Here is a 19,389-nt window from a genome sequence, read left to right on the forward strand (position 1 = left end):
TGACAACTTCAAAATTTGTAGACTATTTGTGTTCCGTGTGATCTATTCCTCTTCTAGACGGATCACGTAACAATATTGGCCCGTCTTTTCTATCCATTTCTTGTGAGTAATTCTCTTGCTGAACCCAAGTGTCAGAAAAACTTCATCCCAGATAACAGAAAAAGCAATGTTAATTTCGAAGACTTAATCATTTACTTACAAGTAGTGTGATTCATTCTGTCTTTTGGTGCACTTCGGTGGTGCACATTGTGGTCCTTTTTGTCTATGACAAAATCCTTGGATAAAATTCGTAACAAGAACTACTTCGTATTCTGGATACAAATTTGGTAAGGATATTCATCAGTGACCGAGCTAGAAGACATCAGTCTTTTACGAGCGACCTGGGGGCCAAGACGGAACAGCAAATCCGTGGTCGAATGTAATATCAAACCAGAAGCGACTAAAGAACCTGTTAGGAGCTGGACTAATCACAGTCAGGCGAATTCGAACGGATGCAGACGTCGGAAGGACGTCCAGCAATACTGCTTGTACAAAACAGTTTTTCAATAAACCAAAATTTTCCGGGAGATAACTGAGGCTTTTTATCGGGCTCACGGCAGGGACCATTCAGGTTTATCTGAAATTGGAACCAGGGAAGGTCAAATTTACTGGGAGTGCGATTTGAAAAACTAATGGAACTGTTGTAAAATTGTCTGGGCTGGATGAGCGGAAACCCTAGGTACTAAGCCCTCGGAACACTGAGTAGAAGCGAACATTTCTGAGACCATATCAAGAGAAGAGTAAGGCCGGTCTGCAGATGCACGTAAGCTCCTGCCACACCTATATCCAATCACTACATCATCAGTATGTTTACTCTGTATTAAACAATTGAAGATTTTCGGGACAATAGCACACAAAAATAATAACGGTAATGGCCTCGTCTCACACTAAATAAGCAACCAATTGATTACTTAGACCGGAGTGATAGTGTGGTGTCGTTTGAGATCAATTCACCCGGTGGAGGCAAAAGGTTTCGCTTCTTGCACCTAGATCTGCATTAAGTTCGACTGGTAAAGCTTTCGTCCTAAGTGAAACGTTGCTCATCAGTAGATCTAACGATTACTTTTCAAACTTTCATAAAAGGGCAACTTCTCAGTGGGTTCCAGGCGTCTTCCGATTGATTGAACCATAGAATTTATCCTTTCTAGTCTGATGACTTACAAACGGTTGCTAACTTTTCTCAAACCAATAAAAGCTGCTCGCAATTCGTAGACTGCTTGTGTTATTCCTATTCGGGTCTTTCGTACCCTTCAAACTAATGTTGGATGTTTGATATATTTGCAAGCAAATGAGAATATGATTGGTTGCGACCCTGCGTGCTCACTTGCGAATTGGCTAGGTGCTGACACGGGACCCGACAGAGTCCCAGATGAATTTTTCGACTGAATAAGTTGCACAAAACGAACTTCATGTTTCATTTGGAATATGATGCCGAAGTAGCAAGAAAAATATCCAGTGAGATTACAACTTACTGAAAGATCACCTAAGAGACACAGCAACATAAAATTTGTTTGAGACAGCACTACCCATCGAACAGCTGCGACGAGGATGTGGACAGTGGTCAAGTGACTGACTGACCTCTGGTTCGTTCGGTTACTGGACCCCAAACCGCACCACCAGTAGTTAATGGTGTGGTCAGTACTGACAGTTACACCACACAATAGACATACCACCTAGCACCGAGCACAAGTCACGGTACCTTCAATGTACCTAAAGTGTCAGGTGTCCAGGCCTCGGTTGACCAACCCATTTGGTATTAGGTCAACGAAAACCAAAAACCAAGGACCCTGGTCTGTACTCAGTCAATGAAAAAAAAACGTTTAAAATCGATCGAGCAGCAGACATATCAAAAGTGGAAAAAAAGAAAACGTACCTAATGACTGTCTGTCGAACTTTTCGAAAAGATTCTGATCTGTCATCCGAAATGCTAGAAACTGAGCTTTCTAGGAAAAATCCACATACAATCGTCATTATATTTTGGTTAGTGTAACCGTTTTGTTGCACTTCAATTCCCCATTTGTTGTTCACCTGTCTCAAGAAGAATTTGAAAACCAGCACATGGCAAGTGGACAAAATACGTTTATTGACTCGGTTTAAAAAACGGGAAAATCACATTTGATCGCCTCGGAGTGTCGAGTTTGAAAACAGTGGGATAACATACCAGAGGAAGCACAAATCGTACAAGGGTTCGGTACGGCAGTACCGTTTTCAGCAACCCACACCCAGGCAAGAGAGAAACACAGCCGGCCAACAACAGTTAGTGACGTGCTAACGCACAGCAGGCTGCCTTTGGGGTTGGGTCACATTTAGTTGGCGAAAAACCTGAAGAGTTCTACGGAAATCTGACTGACTGACCGCGAAAACGCACGGTGAGATAGAAGGTAGAAAGAGACCTGTACAAGCATATTTTTCTTGAGGTCAGGCTCAAGTGTTGGAAATGGTAATTAAGTGGCCGAGAAGGAGCAATGTACAGGAGTGGTTCATACGCACATAGGGAGTGTGTAAGTGCGATCGAAAAGCACTCAAGGATTGTTGGGAGGACCAATGCAGGATAATTCAGCGATTAATTCAGTGTACCACGACAAGTAGAAGCGCCACACTGGCAAGGAATCTTTTCTTCTTCATATGGAAACTTGTAGTCGTAGGTGATCTCTTCCATGACATTGATATCGCGTTTGGAGTAGATGACGATCTTTTTCTTACCCTCCACTGTGATTATCTTTGCATAGCAATTTGGCTAAAACAAATACAAAGGCGCAGGTTAGTCGCTACTCGCGTTTTTGGAAGTGAAAACAAGATTGACGAACTGGTTTTTACAGAGAGACGGTTAATCTGGTGACCTTACATCCACCGGGTATTAGTATAATGACCAGAAACATTGAAACGCAACGAATGAGCCATCAGTGAATGGATAGATTGAGAAAGGGTTCAAATAGGATCAAAGTCGCCGAATGTCCTGCTGTGCATGCTCAGTAGGATTGTGAAGTTTATGACTCCATAGTTATTTCTGGGATACGGGTGACTTGCTGGTATCGATGGTATTGCATTTTTCGGAAGCACCTCGCGCTATTCGTAGGAAAAAACAAGTGGAACAACCAACAAGCTTCACAAGGCGTGAGGCTTCCAGTACCACTTAGAACTAACAGACTTGTGGTTGTGACCGCTGGTTCGAGTTAACCCCGGATGGAACTGGAATAGGAGGACAGGTGTTTTTCATTACTTACTCCAAAGAGCTCAGAGTTGAATCAGGTCTTGCACTGTCAGAACTGAATCACAATGATGTCAGGTCAAGAGGTAAAACCGAGGGTTCATTCAAATAGGATCCAAAGAAAATTCGACCTACCTGACAACTGTGGTTTATAAACCTTCCGTTGTTACCGCACATTGTTGCATCGATAACGAAGTCATCATCGATGCGAAATAAGTACGAGCCACCAATTCCTTTGGCCTCGTATTGTCGTTCACGCAATTCGGCCACACTTTTGCGCACCACCTGTCCCACATATTCAATAACCATTTCCTCGGCGGCGATTGGCTCTAGAGCGATCAGACCCCAGGCATGAATGGGCGATTTCGCAAAAATAAGCTGTTTTTTCCTGAACTGTGAAAAAGAAAATTGAACACGTAAAACAAAACTTTGAAGAAATGGTACAGAAAAATGAGTACAAATCATTCTCAGGAATAGTGGTGATCTTGGCAATCTATTGATGGCTTTTCCTCCATCTTCTCTCACACTTACTACACCTTACCTCAAAATCCACACGTGTGAAGAAGTTCAGAGGTTTCTCCCGAGAAATCTGCACAAATGCTGTTCCTCAAGATCACCTTTCCAACAGTTCACGAAAATGACAATAGAGGGAGGTAGCTGCGCTGTAAACATCTCCAATCGCTGCATGTACAATACCTCGCTAGATTGTTCTGATTCCTCATAATATAATCAAATTAATAAGTGAAGTCGCATACTTTAGGAGGGAATTATATGCTTTTTCACTACATATGATAAAATGGCAAACCTGTCGGACTGACCGTTGGATTCTCCAAATGCTGCAGTGTGGTGCGTATCCTGCTGATATTCGTGATTCTGAGGAACTGTTGTTTAGTACTGACAAAAGTGAGTATCTAGCGGCACCATCTGAAAGTCCAATTTGTGTGTAAAGTGGTTGCGGGTGCAAACACGACAGCAGTTGGTAAATCAGGGTGAGAGAAGAGACACAACAGTGTAACCGTCTGACGTCGTCTTGTCAGTAGGCAATTTTGGTGTGCTGGTTGTTCCATTTGTCGCGGACAACATGCAACTAAGACCCATTGGCATGTTTTCCATGTTTCCCTCCGGGATGCACGACCTATCTTTCCATTCCTTCGAGTTGGGGTCTGCACCAGCAAACAGCACGTCAACAGACCAGCTGGTAGATGACCGGGCCAGAGTAGTCGATAGAGCCGAACCAAGTGGTCGACTGGACCAGCAGTTGATTTATTGCCAAAAAAGGCTTGTTGCTAATCCAACATTCCATCGGTTGCTTCAAGAATAGTGACGGTCAAAAACAAGCAGTCTTTTACTTCAAGGTAGGAGTGATCAACCTTCGCGCCCGGAAAACAACACTAGAGGCACCGTCAAACTGTAGACTGTACTTCACCGACAGACTAACATCCCCTCAATAATAGAGATGCCCAAGTTGAAAAGCAAAGCGGGCTTTGGCGACCCTATGGTCCACCTGTTGGCAATGCTGCCTCCGACATGGCGGATAAATATCTCCATTAGTAGTTCTGGTGTTCAGCTGATTTACTCACCCAGCCTTGTGATACCATTTTTCACTTTGAAAGTAAATTGCACAATAAAGCCATTTAAAATATTTCGTATTTTGCATCCGGATGGAATGTGAGCCAAGTAGTACAATATCTATTGTTTACTTCAGGTTTTCAAGCCCGTTTCAGGAGAGGCATTCCATGCCGGAGGTGGACACAGCGAAGGTTTATTTGACAGGTAATCCTATTGAGTAAAAACAGATTTGACAGAGAACGCACTGACGAGAACCACATTTGTCGACGGATTCATGGAGCTTACAGTTATTGGGGTACAAATGTTGGAGAAGCGTGAGGCAAATGTTAGGAACAGCGTTGAGGAGGGCGCCAAAAGCAGCGTGAGCGACCATCAGTTTGCCTTGCATATGTGGCAGCTTTCGAGAAGTTGTCGCAATTAATTCACCCACAGAATTCTGCTTGGTTTTCAAGATTCGGCTTCTCAAGAGTGCTTGTGAGCTTGCGTAGGATATCTGTCAGCAAACTAAATGGCTCCAAGTGGTCCATTTTTTCGTAAGACTGCGAATTACCCTCCCCTATCCAGTCACAGTAAGGTGCAGTGATCCTCTTCTAAGTTTCGTGCTGTTCACAGTCAATCATGAGCCCCATCCGCAACAGCAAAAAACAGTGCTGAAAAGAGTATATGGGGAGGGAAAATGTTGTAGCCTATTCCAAGGATTCCTAATGGCCTTCAGACTATCAACCGGACAGTATGGAAAAAACTGAACGTCACTGATATCTGTTAGCAGTAATACATTTCTGTGAATCCCGCAAGCCCAAAGAGAATCACGGATGCCCAATCCTGGACCCAGTCTCTTTCATACCCTTCTGTCGATTCAAAAGCTGTCCACCTCGCAGCCTGCACCATTGTGAAGGAGGAAAGGAGAACAGTATTAGTCTCTCTGTAGACGGGAACTCGGTACGCATAGGACATGGCCAAATCGCCTCGCTGCGAAACCATCGACGCTATCAAATACCAACGTTCTTAGAAATCAGTTGCCGAAAACCTGCACGCAGCAGTCAATTCTCAAAATCATACAAAGCATCCCTTACTGTAGCCTGGTACATGTGGCCATTGAAATCAAATGATATATCCTTTTCACGCCACCAGAGATGCACATTGAAAAACATGATTCGGGCCTTCCAGATTCGTGCGCCAACCCCATCAGATACAGCGTCAGGGTCAACAAAATTACCGCGGTATGTGCAACCCTTCGTACCCCCTAGTGCTTCTACTTGAGTTGCAAATGACATGTTCAGAGATCGCATATTCTGAAGCGTAACATAACACGTCTAGGCGCAAGGCGTATACCAAACAGTGGCATAATGATGAAAAGATTATACAATCATGCTTGCGCTTCATTTGCTTTCAAAGGTTATGGTGAGGTTTGTATGCTCCGGTTGGACAAGGTCCTCACTAGCGACAATTTGAACACCACGGTTTTGAGGACAAACCAGTAATCAACTCATTAATTGATCGATGAGGTTGAACGAAGATGGAGATAACGGACGGTCTTGCCGAAAATCACCTTTTGTGAAGGAAATTTTGGAGAGCTCACCAGACACTCTTGTACGTCCATATGAATATAGAGGGGTATAAAGAATATGGAGATAATGTTCACAAACTCCTGGGGTATCTCCTGTTGAACAGGTGTAATTAGAACTAAACAATTGCCATAAGCAAATATACCCTTGAAGTCAAGGAGCATGAAGATTGTTAGTGGTCTGTTGGTGGCGCTCACGGAGTGCAAAGGTGCAGCTGATGCAGGCTCGGTCGTTCTGAGTCCCTCCTGATACTTATGGTCAGGAGTTGGACTATCAAATGAATATAACGAATCAATAAATCAGTTGAAACAGGAGTCAAACTGAAACTTCTGTGGTTGTTCTATTCCCTGCGCGCGACCCTTTTGAGGAAAGGCATTAGTATTAACTGACCTCAATTGTCTGAGACGGACTCCTACTCTTATGTGCACGTATACAAGTTATCTGAGCAGTGGCAGGAATTTTCCATCGTCCGTGAAAAGTTGTCGGCATTAGGTGATCGTGGGCTCTTGAGTAAGTATACAAACTCCTTTGAGTTTGAGGTGGATTTCTACAACGGACCGTCAGCTCATATAGCAGTAAAAAGCTGTAATTCGACATATTCTGTCCAACTGCCCGAACGTGGCGCTTGAAGGTACCACTGAGAAAGGTTTCTGGAGACCAGCTGAACTCATCAAGTGGAACGATTCGCAGACATATTCGGCACTATTACACTCCTCCGGCTTGTTGGATCCATCCCAGACCGCCCGTCGCTCGGTTTTACCTGACGTCGCCTAAGGGAATCTGTCGCCTGGTCTCTAGCGGAGTCCTGATCTTCACAGAGCAATAGGAAGCAGCAATTGATAACTGGATGGTCAAAGTCCAGTTAGATATTACAGAAGGAGCTGTAGGCATTGGTCGATCCTTGCCATTGATAACTGATGGACATGTGATCTATTTGGATCCGGGGCTATTTCATTGGTAGATACCATGTGGTCAAAAGATTTTCTCTATTCCGGAAACTGGTATCGGAAAGCAATAGAATGTGATCAGCATATATCTGCAGTAAACGCACCTGGTTGTCCGTACGTATCGCGTCGATCTACGGGGTTACGCAACTGAGCTTCAACATCACTAAGTCTGCTTACTTGGGAGACTATCTCGCCCAACAACAACAATCCATGAGCCTTTAATCCGTTGTAGAACATCTGAAGCCTAAGGTAAACTGTTATTGGCGAATTCACAGCTACGGCCAGTTCGGCACAAGCAGATACAACAAACAAAGAAGGATGGGTTCTTTCGCAGATGAACCAGGGTATCTAGTCGAGTAGAGACACTACTACGCATCGACTCAACACAGCACCCATCCTAGCAAATTCAGCGTCGAACGTCAGTGGAAGCGGAGAGGGGTACGGGACAGTCAAATTCAATTACAGCACTGGCATTCTGGATCCTAGTGTCTGAGAGACAGCAAACTTTAACGCAAGGGGGCAAGAGCAGTTCGTCGTCCTGCTTGCTTCGGTTGACGAACATCAAAGGCAGCTAAGCAGAACGTCATCGATCGGTTCGAATACTGAATTCCAGGTGTTTAGGGTTGTTACGGAAGACGGAGCATGATGCGGGGCGAACAAAGCGGTCAAACTCAGCACACTAAGGTAAGAGGTAGAAGAGCTAAGAATGCGTGAGGGTGAGAAGGAAGACGCCAGGAGTGGCATGGTTTCGTTTACCCATCCTATTGTACGCCGCAGATGTGACCCTTCAGTCCATGGCATCAAAGCATCTCTAATGATGATGTTCACGGTTCCGCGCCAGCACTTTCAACGAACAAAAGAAGCACACAAAGCACCCCTCATTCAGCATGCGGATAAGATAAGAGGTGGCTCACTGAAGAACATACGGCTCTTCAAAAGCTCTCGGCATCCTGGATACCTCAGCTTCGTCAGAAGGGTGTTCATGTACAGGCACTCCACCACTGGGTTCATCCTCTGATTCCAAGTGAAGATCTCGGATGCGGACGACCATCTCGTCCCTTTCGCAGCATGGCAAATTGAGAGGTAACCTGTTCACGCGGTCTTCTGGAAAGCCCGATTACACTTGACTCGGAGGATGTTCGCGCAATGACCGGGACGAAGGCAGTCTGAAGTCCTTGGCGAAATTCGCCTTCGCGTACAACCTCCATGGATCACACTTCTGCCCATATGGCAACTGTCCAGGAGAAAATGTCCCCGCAACTCTACAATCCAACATTCGTAGTTGGAATTATAACACTTGCTCTGATCATCCAGGAAGCAGAGAATCTCGAAAAGAAGTTATTCAACGAACCGATCGGATGCGAAGAATAAAGGCGCAACAGAAATCGCATGAGCCAGTGTCAGTTAAATTAATAGCCATTAGACAGTCTCGGAAAATTACCCAGAAGCAGGCAGATAAGGAGCGAGTATCCACACAACCGAGCGCTGATGATGGCCCCCTGACTGGTAATAAGACGTTTGCAAGCTAATTGCCAAGTCTGGTGATTAGATTAACAGTCACCTGATGAATTTAAAGAACGGAGCCGAATTTTTAACATAAATGTATGAGCGAGAAACACTTTTCAGCAAATGCACTTTAGGGAAGACAGCAAGTTAGCCTAAGGACCTTAAGTCAAACGACCGACTGAGAATACAACAGTAGGAACTTAAATGGGGACTACATCAGTAAATACTACCGAGTGCAGGGATGTGAAAAAGCGACAATAGGATGAACCGTTTTCATACCAATAACCATGGGTACCATGGCAAACATTGATAGAATGCAAAAGCCAATGGTAAATGCGGACGCAAAGCACTAATTGCAACGACCGTAGGATTACCTTGAGTTGATTGAATTTCAACAGATCACCGGTTTCAATATCTTGAAACTGGGCGAGCAATCGCCTTTGGGCTGAACGAGCCTCCCGGAACTGCGTCAACTGTTTCTTCTTTGCCTCCGAAGCCTGCTCCGTCAGCCGGTCTTCGATGCTACCGCCGATGGCTGGAAGCAAGGCATTTAGAAGAGTACAGAGTCAGGAACGTAATACGGAGCGACATCTCATAAACAACCTGATGAAACGTGAGAGCATGAAATTACAAACAAAATCACCTTAGGCCTAAATTCGAGAAACATCATATACAACATCCACGGGGGGCGCAGCTTGTTTCTTGAATTAATTATGATCACCCATAAGTATACTGGTTATTCTAGTGAGTAGACAGTATTTCTTTTGGTTGTAGGAAACAGCGCACGAAAAGCACACCTTTGGCTCCGGTCTGCTCTGCTTTCTTGACGAGATGCATTTTACAGTAGGATTGTCCCACTTCACTTTCGTTCGTCTATGAACCTGGTCGTGAAAAAAGGTCACGATAATAACGTCGGTCTTCATGGCCAGAGAGTCGCTGCCGTACCGCAATGAAGCTTTGGGTTAATGAAAACCTGATGAGAACAAAATGGGACTCTAATGTGGTAAAGTATCAAAGACGAAAATCATCAGCAATGAGACATTCACGATGGAAACAGTATATAGTTTCAGATGTCTACCACGGCACTTTCATCAAGGCCCTAATATAATTAACTTTCAGCTGAGGCCTATAATGCATGACGAATGAGAAAAAATTCACACCTTGAATGACTGCATTCACACCAAGCTGAGCTTCAACCGTGGCAGGCATTAAAGGAATTGGACGTCGGCGACCATCTTCCGCGATCAGACTGCGTCCAACAGACCATGCCCTACGAAACCGTTCTTCCGTAGGCATCCAATAGAACCCCTGAGTGCGAGCGCAACCTGAAGGCAGAAAAACACAAAATAAAACAATAACCGTCCAGCTGTAACACACTTTTGGAGCCTATTTGCCATGCCACCCCAGTGGTGCACGACGGCTGAGCTTGGGTTCGAACCACGGTCAGTAAGTTGACACCTGAACCAATGAGATGACTCGAACTCAGCCAGATGGAATTGATAAGGGAAACTTCTCTGTGCGTTCATTTACAGGTCACATTAGAATTCAAATGAGTGCGGAATTGGGTTTTCTTTCAGAGACCCTAATGACTATACTGTTCAACGATACAAATGAAAGAAGGGATTAGACCATATTGTTAATGAAAACACACGACAATCAAGTCCGAGCACGAGGGGAGACTAGGAACAGAGTCTCTTAAATGAGTGAATACAGGATAGGTGAGGGAAGCCGTGGAACCTGAACAAAGGTCTTCAGCAGGTTGTACAGTAGAACGCATTCGATAAATCGATAGCAGTGGTATTTTGTAACATAGACTAACATCTAGCGGAAGAACCAGTTAGGCATCAAATTAAGTTTCAAGTCAAGATTTCCTCCAGAGTACAAAAATCAATTATCTATTCAATCTTCAGACGTCACTGTGTATCCCACGTCAACTCCAACTTTCGTTAAATTACCGACGAACTCATTATCTGTTCTATGCAGCTCTTGTGGTAGAGAATATTGACAGTTCATAGTTGAGTTTCATAATTTTATTGCGAGCGTCTACTAACCAATGTAGATGACACCGTCAGTGTAGTGGTACGTTGATGCACTCCCACAGACCATTATTTCCTGACGATGCCACCTTCACTGGTGAGGAAACGTTTACCAACGGCGTGTCAGGCTCAGACAACAATACACTGGCAACAGTTCATCGGTAACAGGGAGGGGAATTCGAGGATAGTGGTCACCACCATAAGCTCATATGAGTTGATATTTTAATTCACAAAGGAGATCTCAGGGCTGACGATATTCCAAAGAAAGTCAAATGTGACGTGCGCAACATCACCGACAACACGACATCCGTGTTCAGCAATGACGCTTCAGTGTCGTATAATCGTAATTTATTTGAAGGCCTTATTGTGAACAGAAGAATAAAAGTTTATAGAGAAGGGAGCGAAGTGCCTACAGCATCAAAAACTGACAGCGAGAACGCCATTGGCATCGATTAGCAGCCATATTTGCAACGTCTGCAAATATGACTAAAAAAGGTCACGTGGACCCCATCCTGGTAGCATCTGGAATTTATTTATTCCCTTTCATGCCCTCTGCTAGGTCAAAGGTCGATCGCGCTTTCACTTGTGCCGTTCTGAATCGGAAATGGAACGCAAAATCCTTTTCAATAAACGATGATTCGACATGCGCAATACATGACTAAACCATAACAGATTTTCGTGCTGCACACGTTCTTCGACTGAAGTCGCAGAAGCAAAGTTTCACATTCATATAAGACAGCCGGTTTCGTAGCCTGGTGCGCAAGTCCCTTGAGATTCAGGGATATGATGATTTGCTGTCAGTGTTCGTGTCAAATTAGCGATTGTGCGACCCTGAAAATTTATTCAACGACTTCATCTGTCACAATACGACAAGGACTCATAGGTATAAAGAACAACCACTAATCATTCTAGCAACAAAACACTTAGAAATTATATACATGCCGCATTCCGTTCGTTCACCTCGGCGCCTGAGCCCAGCTGTAAGAGATGAAATAAGACAAAACTGGCAAAATAGTACATACCGGAAGAATGGATCGGTGGCAAGGATGCTGCTGGGCCCAAGTGAATGTCGATATTATCTAACTGGACATCCGATGGTAGCCCGGAAAATCTTAGAGATGAGGTGAATGCAGCGACAGCAAAGAGAAGGCGGTCGAACTTAAGCCAACTTTGTGGTGGAACGGGATCTACGCGAACGAGTTTCTTGTCTTGGATATTATTCACTTTGATTGAGGTGGCTAAGGGCGCGCTGTTAGCTGACTGAGTAGCAGGGGGCTCCGTTTTCGGACCAGAAGAACGATCAGACAGGTCGGTTGATGAGCTGCTATCCGAGCCGAACAGATCACGAGTTACATTCCTCACGACACTGTCAGGATGCGAAGAGCTGAAGGATGCCAGTCGCATACATCTGGACGATTTGGTGGGTGACTCTTTTAATCGTTTGAGCCCACCTACCCTGCCAGAAGTTCTGGCACTGTCGCAACTAGGTTCCTCCGGGAAACGAATAAGGAGACCATTATGGGAAAGATAAGTTGGGATTTCGAAGGGATCAGGGATAAGTGTGGGAGGGTGGTCGACCCAACGGAAATTGCCCAACGAAGGCGTCAGCTTTTGCGATCCTTGTAGGTACGCAGAGTATTTGGGAGTTTTACACCAAGTACACCAAGAACTGGGTGAGCAGTTGAGCGAGTGTTCACACACCATCTGGAAGAACATGATATCTTCCGGGTCCGCACCACGGAGAAGTATGGAACGCAAAATCTGAAGAAATGTGGTGGAAAGACATCAAATGAGGACGTATAACAGACCAGAAGAACGATCAGACAGGTCGGTTGATGAGCTGCTATCCGAGCCGAACAGATCACGAGTTACATTCCTCACGACACTGTCAGGATGCGAAGAGCTGAAGGATGCCAGTCGCATACATCTGGACGATTTGGTGGGTGACTCTTTTAATCGTTTGAGCCCACCTACCCTGCCAGAAGTTCTGGCACTGTCGCAACTAGGTTCCTCCGGGAAACGAATAAGGAGACCATTATGGGAAAGATAAGTTGGGATTTCGAAGGGATCAGGGATAAGTGTGGGAGGGTGGTCGACCCAACGGAAATTGCCCAACGAAGGCGTCAGCTTTTGCGATCCTTGTAGGTACGCAGAGTATTTGGGAGTTTTACACCAAGTACACCAAGAACTGGGTGAGCAGTTGAGCGAGTGTTCACACACCATCTGGAAGAACATGATATCTTCCGGGTCCGCACCACGGAGAAGTATGGAACGCAAAATCTGAAGAAATGTGGTGGAAAGACATCAAATGAGGACGTATAACACAGATTGAAGTGAAAATGTGGGGGGGGGGAGTGTCGAGAAGTCAGATAATTGAGCTCGGAAATTGCCCTTTATCAGGCAAAAACCTGAAAGGCCATGAATTTATGATGCAGTCAACTGCTTCTGGAGATGTTCGCTATAAGGTGAAAGTGCTTTCTTGAAAGCTTTTGCCATCAGGAATACTGTCTCGCTGTTTATCTAAAGCCTTCCTGGACTGGACAATATTTAAATTGTACATGTTTCCGTCCCACGCAATACAAATTTGCTTTGGTTCACATTTCAATCAACACAGTAGGACTGATTTGCATTCCAGATAGACACACAAAGGAGTACTTGAGAATAAGCGACGAAAATCACGGCACCAAAAAAATCTGTTTACGTGAAGGTCCCCCGCACTCTGGACTATGCTTTCTATCAGTTTAGATGGACTGGAAAGATGCCCTGTGTCGCACATCATGATCAGCTGTAAAAACCAAGCACACGTTACACAATCGTTATGGTTGTCAAGGTCTCGTGCGCTGATGGTTCCGGCAGGCAGAATAGAAGGCTACCAATTGGAGGTGATATCTGAGTCAATCAGTGGGTAAATACACGGGAAGCAAGACCTCTCATTGAAGAGAGATCTTGTTACATTCGCTCCCATGTCAACGGAATCAACGAGAGACTAAGTGCATCTGAAGATACACAAGTTTTTAGGCATAGTAATCTTCACAAAATTGCACGTATTAGACACGGAATCCGGTTAGAAAAGTCCACCCGCACAGAAACTAATGCTGGTAAGGGCATTTCACTAAATGCCGTTGAAATTGCAGGATAAGATGTGCAAACATATCACGGAAACAGAAGTCGTTTTTATGAGTGCTAGCGCTATAGGTGAGTTCCGGAACAAGAAGACGTGCATATACGGGCAAGCAATTACAATACCGGATGGGAGCACCTCACTGCAATCGCCCACACTGTCTGAAGGATTAATTATGACTGGAGTAAAGTGACTCCTACAGAGTCGAATTCTGTAGTTATTCGGATAATTGGAACAGGGTAACCCCTGCAGACTGTGGATTTGTTTATCCTGGCTGAATTGCCGAGCTAAACAAATTCGAGCTGCTTAGGGTTTATGATGAAAATTATAACGTTCGGTTGAGTATGGCAAAAAACGGTTAGTCCGTAATACATGATGGTCGGGAAAACGTTATCATGTTGCTGTGTGGTATATTGACCGCACAAGTGTCTTACATATAGGTCCATGTCCCTATCATATTCATAGCCAATGTTGACTACCGATGCCTGACTGTCACTCAACTATGAGTAAGTTGAGTAGAAAATGGGGGCCAAACGGGGCCTAATGCTGGTCTTCAACAGGTGGTGGTAACTCAGCATATTGTCCTCGGATATAAATGATGAACGGACAAAATTATACGAGAGAAAATGATTACAAGTAGAACAGGAAGATACGCGGAGCTCACATATTCTTCCTCCTCTGGGGAACGGGGACTGAAGGTTGGAGTTTCAGGTTTAACCTCGTCAGAAGATAGCAAGTTTGTTGGCCTTTTTGACGGAGTTGCCAGATTTTCACGTTCCAGATCGGCTTTCACGACCGGAGTGAACAAGCTGGCCAACTCACGGTTGCCACGAATCCGAACTTTTGGTTCCATGTACCGAGTTATCTCTCGATCAGGCTTGAAGTACTGTTGTTTAGGAATGTGCTCATCCTCGGGAAGGAACTGCGCCGACTCCAAGTCCATATTTTGGTGATTCACGGGGGACATCAAAGCTTGCTTTTTGTTTCGGAACCAGGTGGAGTCAGAGTCCATTTCATCAGCATCTGCAGTCATACGATTTGAATGATCGTTCGACTGCAATGGACGCTTACGGCTACGATCCACCAACGAGGATCGCGAACGTTCAGAATCATCGCTCTTAGTGACCGACTGCACAGAGTCGGGGACAATCTTCAACGATATCCGTGAACGGTACTTTATGGTACTTCCGACAGGTGGCAGATGAAAGTAATTGTGCTCCAGTAAAAGCACTTCTGGCCAGGAATATGGTTTCCGAACGGTCTGAAGCAGCAGAAATAGGTGCACTGAATACTCAGCAGCGAGCAAATTGAACAAGAGAAGTTTCAAAATCAACACCAAAACTGCTTACATCAACAACTTCAATTGAGTCGTTTGACGCGCTATCCGTTTCATCGCCGTCGTGTCGAGAGAATCGCATTGTGTCCTTCCAGTGGTCCATGGGTGACAGCAAAGAATTTTTCAAATGCTTTAGAGAATCTCTTGGTTGGCCATGCCGTTCGTGGTCGGGCTTCTGTTAAAAGAGACAGGACTCGGTAAGGAAGATGTAGACTCGCTATGAACAGAGTGGTCTGTATACAACTGAAGGGTGTTTCTGGCATGAACGCCCAACAAAGGCGAACTATACCAACATGCCTGTCACAGTTTCGTACACCTCAAACTGGGACAAGTGAGAACGAATGCTACGTACCAATGCAGCAGATGTAATTGTATCAACGACTGATCGGAAATAACGAATCTCGACACGGCGGACACCTTTAGGTCAACACTCAACCGTTATTACTGACGGATCTTTGGCTCTGTATGCGGCCGGACAAAACTTTGACTGGTTGATAGGGCTTGCTTACGAGCCAAACTGCCTTTAGAAAATAACTGAATTCATAATTTCCGTGCTTGCGCTGATCAGTGGCATATATCTACGTCCCTTCCTCGAGAATCCTGCTAAGTTTTCTGTTGAAGTGTTTTCCACCTATCACGACCTATTATTCGCCGAATCTCAGCTGCCAGTCCCGCGACCAGAAGGCGCCAGGAATTTCAGAATGCTGTTGCGCCATATACTTTCTATACGACGCGCTGTACCTGAGATTTGAGCGTTGATATAAGGTGCGCATCTTTAGTGGTTGTTTTTTGAGGGGAACGGTAGCTTGGGAGGTTCAGACCGAAAGCTAAGCGGAGGAAAATACCGTTAATATACTTGATCAGCAACCTGGGCCTTTTGCTCACCTTCGAAGATAAGAACGATGTCATCGCTATATTCAAGGTCAACAAGGTTTTCGGCAACAGCTATTCGAACAGCAGGGTTTTGAAAATCTTACAGAGTTCATCCCATTATTTCGTCGACCAAGAAAACGAATAGAAACAGAGTGGTCGTTCTAGCCGGATGCCATTGTGTATGGAAACCGTCACACACAGGAATTGTCAGTAGTAGCAATAAAAGTAACTGAGAAATATTTGAAAAAATGACTGAGCTCCGGGAGTGGAAATAAAGGTCTTGAAGGTTTGAAGACAAAAAATCAGATACCCACAGTCACAGTTCCGTGGGGACGATCAACCAGAGGTGTGTAATCCTTGTCGGGATGTAACCGATCCATGTGCGATTTTGAGAATGCATTTGTATTGTTTACGGGGAGACTTTCACGGGGTCCTCGAAGGTCCGAGAGGCTCTGCTTCCGTCGCGAATAGCTTAATGGAAAGCCAGACTGTGCATCGCGTTCACACGGTGAATGCAAAGATGCACGGAGCGTGGACCAGTTGTCAGGACGAGATGCGGACATTGGGTATCTCGAAGGTTCGGCTAATTGACTACCTTCATCTGTGGATGTGCCACGGTCCTTGGATGGTTGGCAAACAGAAATAATAAAATCAAGTGGGGAAGAATTTGCTGTGGGAAAAGTTCAACGATTACGGAAAGCGTACATCCGCGTCTAATTCCAAACACAAATATGTTGAGCTTATCGTTGTCTGATCACTACTGGATACTTACGAAATTCATAGAAAATGAGAACAAATGAGAACAAATAAAATAAAACTCTAAATAATCATAAGTAGAATACAGTGAGAAACAAAACCAGACTAGGCTGTGAAAAGATTGATACAACCAACTCGTTCCCAGAAACTCTATGACCAGTTCAAAGAAGCACTGGCAAGGTTACTGAGGGCGAAGATATCCACTTAGCTACACACGTACCACTCCAGCTCGATAATACGTAAGGAGGAAAACTTTCCGACTTATGTTCTGACTAGTGGCACCTGGCCTAGATAGATTCGAGTGTTTAAGGTAACGCACACGATGATACACTGATAAGCCAAGGTCAATCAGCAACAATATGCATTTGCACAAACAGCCTTTCGAATGTAGCACCCTTTCGGGGCCTAGCTGCCATGCAATCCGAAGGAAGCACGATGTCTGGGATACTGGCAGGTTGCCAAGCCTAGACAGGTGAAGTCGAGAGAAAGAGGTCAGGTCCGAACTGCGGGCCTTCCGGTCAGTAAATTGGCACTCTAACCACTGAGCCATCTCGCCCCCATGAGCAAGTGTAAGGAGTGCGGAGTGAAGCTGGTCTGTAGAAAAATAATAACAGCATGAGTACCACCGATTGTTGAGGACAATGTGGTCATGGAGATTACTCTTATTAGGTAGTTTATCTTTGGAGGTGAGCGGAAAATGCCAAGTTGCAGAGTCTAAGCCGATAACTATATCGCTTGACTACTGCACCAACTACAAGTAAACGGTCCCGTGAATGTACACAACTGTGAATCGCTGTTGACCAGTGAATCCGTTGTGGCTGCCAGCTACTCAAGTGGTACAGAGACTAGCACGATTGTTCACTTATCCGTATCGCTTAAATTGCAGCAGAGATGATTCCAATACATGCGCTAGTTTTTGTCAATAATACTTCCTTCGTTAAAGAAGGTCCTCTAAGCTAAGTAATTAGTGACTTCGCCAAAAGCCATAAGTAGCTGGTTTCAGAGGATGTACTATTGGTAAAGCAGTCGTTGCAAATATAAACTGAACCGAGATATTCAGCCACGAAGTGAAAAAAAACAGGCAATAAACTACATGTTTCATTGAATGAACCAGTTCGTAGACATACAATAGTAGGACAAGAAAAAGATTTGGCCAGAATACAATACACAGCTCAGTTACAGTCCGCTTTCGAGAAAACCCCAAATAAACACACATTTATGACATTCGTACAATGCTGAAAAGAGCGCATACCACTAAACTAGCATGAGAATGGACCAAGGGAGTAGAACCGGTGGACAAGCAAATAGGAAGTTAAAATGTACTAAAATAGTTTGCAAACGAGTATATCGCCCTAAAAGCATTACTTTCCGAGGGCTTAGAGGGTGACGGAGTAGCGTACTTGGAAGTGCAATGGCAAACATAATATCGACAAGGTTGAACTAGTGAATACTAGACCCACGGACCTTGTAATGATGTTTCAGATAACTTTTTCGAAGCTGTCAGCGTCACTCAGCGCACAGTAGTTACAAGGCATGTATTAAAAGTCCGAATGCTATGGAACGAGTTCGTGCTTCTTCTAACTGGCCGCCTTAAAGCACCGATCAAAACCTTCTGGGATGGATTCTATTCTGGTACAGTCTCAACTTCTGGAGGCATCCAAAAAGTTATCTAGTCTCTGCTGAAAACATCCTTTTCAAAGGAACAACTTCAGACAAAAGTGTTCCGATTGTCCTCGCAGAGAAGGACTACCTGAAAGTGGCCTCTAGAATGATTTACTCCTTAAAAATTTTGGGGGGATCAGCCACTAAACACTGAACTGCAGTAATTAGACGCCATGTATCAAATATTCATATTGTAAGATCCTAACCACTTGAAGGACAGTTCTGTTTTAACGGATTTTACGCCCTGTGTTATATTCCAGAGAAATTTTGTGTCACACAGACATCCGGTGTTATTGTTATTTAGAGTAGAGGGAGGTCTCCCAAGATGTCTCAGCTACACTCCACGTAACTGTTGTTACGAAACCCAATAGGCACGGGGAAATGGAGAAACTTACAGGTGAACTGTCAGACTCGGAAGGTTGTCTCGCAGGGAAAAAACGACTGTACACTCCCTCGTACTTTCGGACAGGGGATAACAAAGTCGAATGTTCCGATTCGGCCTTGCGCGACCTTCCACGTCCTCGAAGTGCACTAGATACAACTGTTGTGCGTGGTGGACGACCACGGCGCCTGCCTGAACTAGGACCGATTTTACTAGATGTAGCTGGAGTCTGAAGATTAAAGAAATTTGCGAAAAGGATGCGAAATGTCAGATAGCCAGCTTTAGAAAAGAGTACGGTCGGGTTTGAAGGTAATTGATCTAATAAGAAAATGAGCCTGGGAACCATGAACGACGGATTAACAGGAGTTGATGGAAAACGTGAACATATT

General features: G+C 44.7%; 1 protein-coding gene across 1 annotated transcript in view; it reads right to left on the bottom strand.

Annotated features, from left to right (window-relative positions):
* Positions 1–2,099: 2,099 nt before the first annotated feature.
* Positions 2,100–19,389, bottom strand: part of T265_08390 (hypothetical protein) — a gene marked incomplete at both ends in the record, with an annotated part of 63,675 nt that continues 46,385 nt past the window's right edge. Inside the window, 11 exons of the mRNA XM_009174184.1 lie at positions 2,100–2,776; positions 3,383–3,640; positions 9,209–9,369; positions 9,995–10,159; positions 11,893–12,631; positions 12,845–13,150; positions 14,656–15,252; positions 15,341–15,502; positions 15,680–15,744; positions 16,511–16,820; positions 19,014–19,229. Coding sequence (XP_009172448.1) covers positions 2,603–2,776; positions 3,383–3,640; positions 9,209–9,369; positions 9,995–10,159; positions 11,893–12,631; positions 12,845–13,150; positions 14,656–15,252; positions 15,341–15,502; positions 15,680–15,744; positions 16,511–16,820; positions 19,014–19,229 — 3,153 coding nt within the window. The remainder of the gene's footprint in view (positions 2,777–3,382; positions 3,641–9,208; positions 9,370–9,994; positions 10,160–11,892; positions 12,632–12,844; positions 13,151–14,655; positions 15,253–15,340; positions 15,503–15,679; positions 15,745–16,510; positions 16,821–19,013; positions 19,230–19,389) is intronic.

Source organism: Opisthorchis viverrini (genome assembly GCF_000715545.1).
Source record: "Opisthorchis viverrini unplaced genomic scaffold opera_v5_216, whole genome shotgun sequence".
Taxonomy (NCBI): domain Eukaryota; kingdom Metazoa; phylum Platyhelminthes; class Trematoda; order Opisthorchiida; family Opisthorchiidae; genus Opisthorchis; species Opisthorchis viverrini.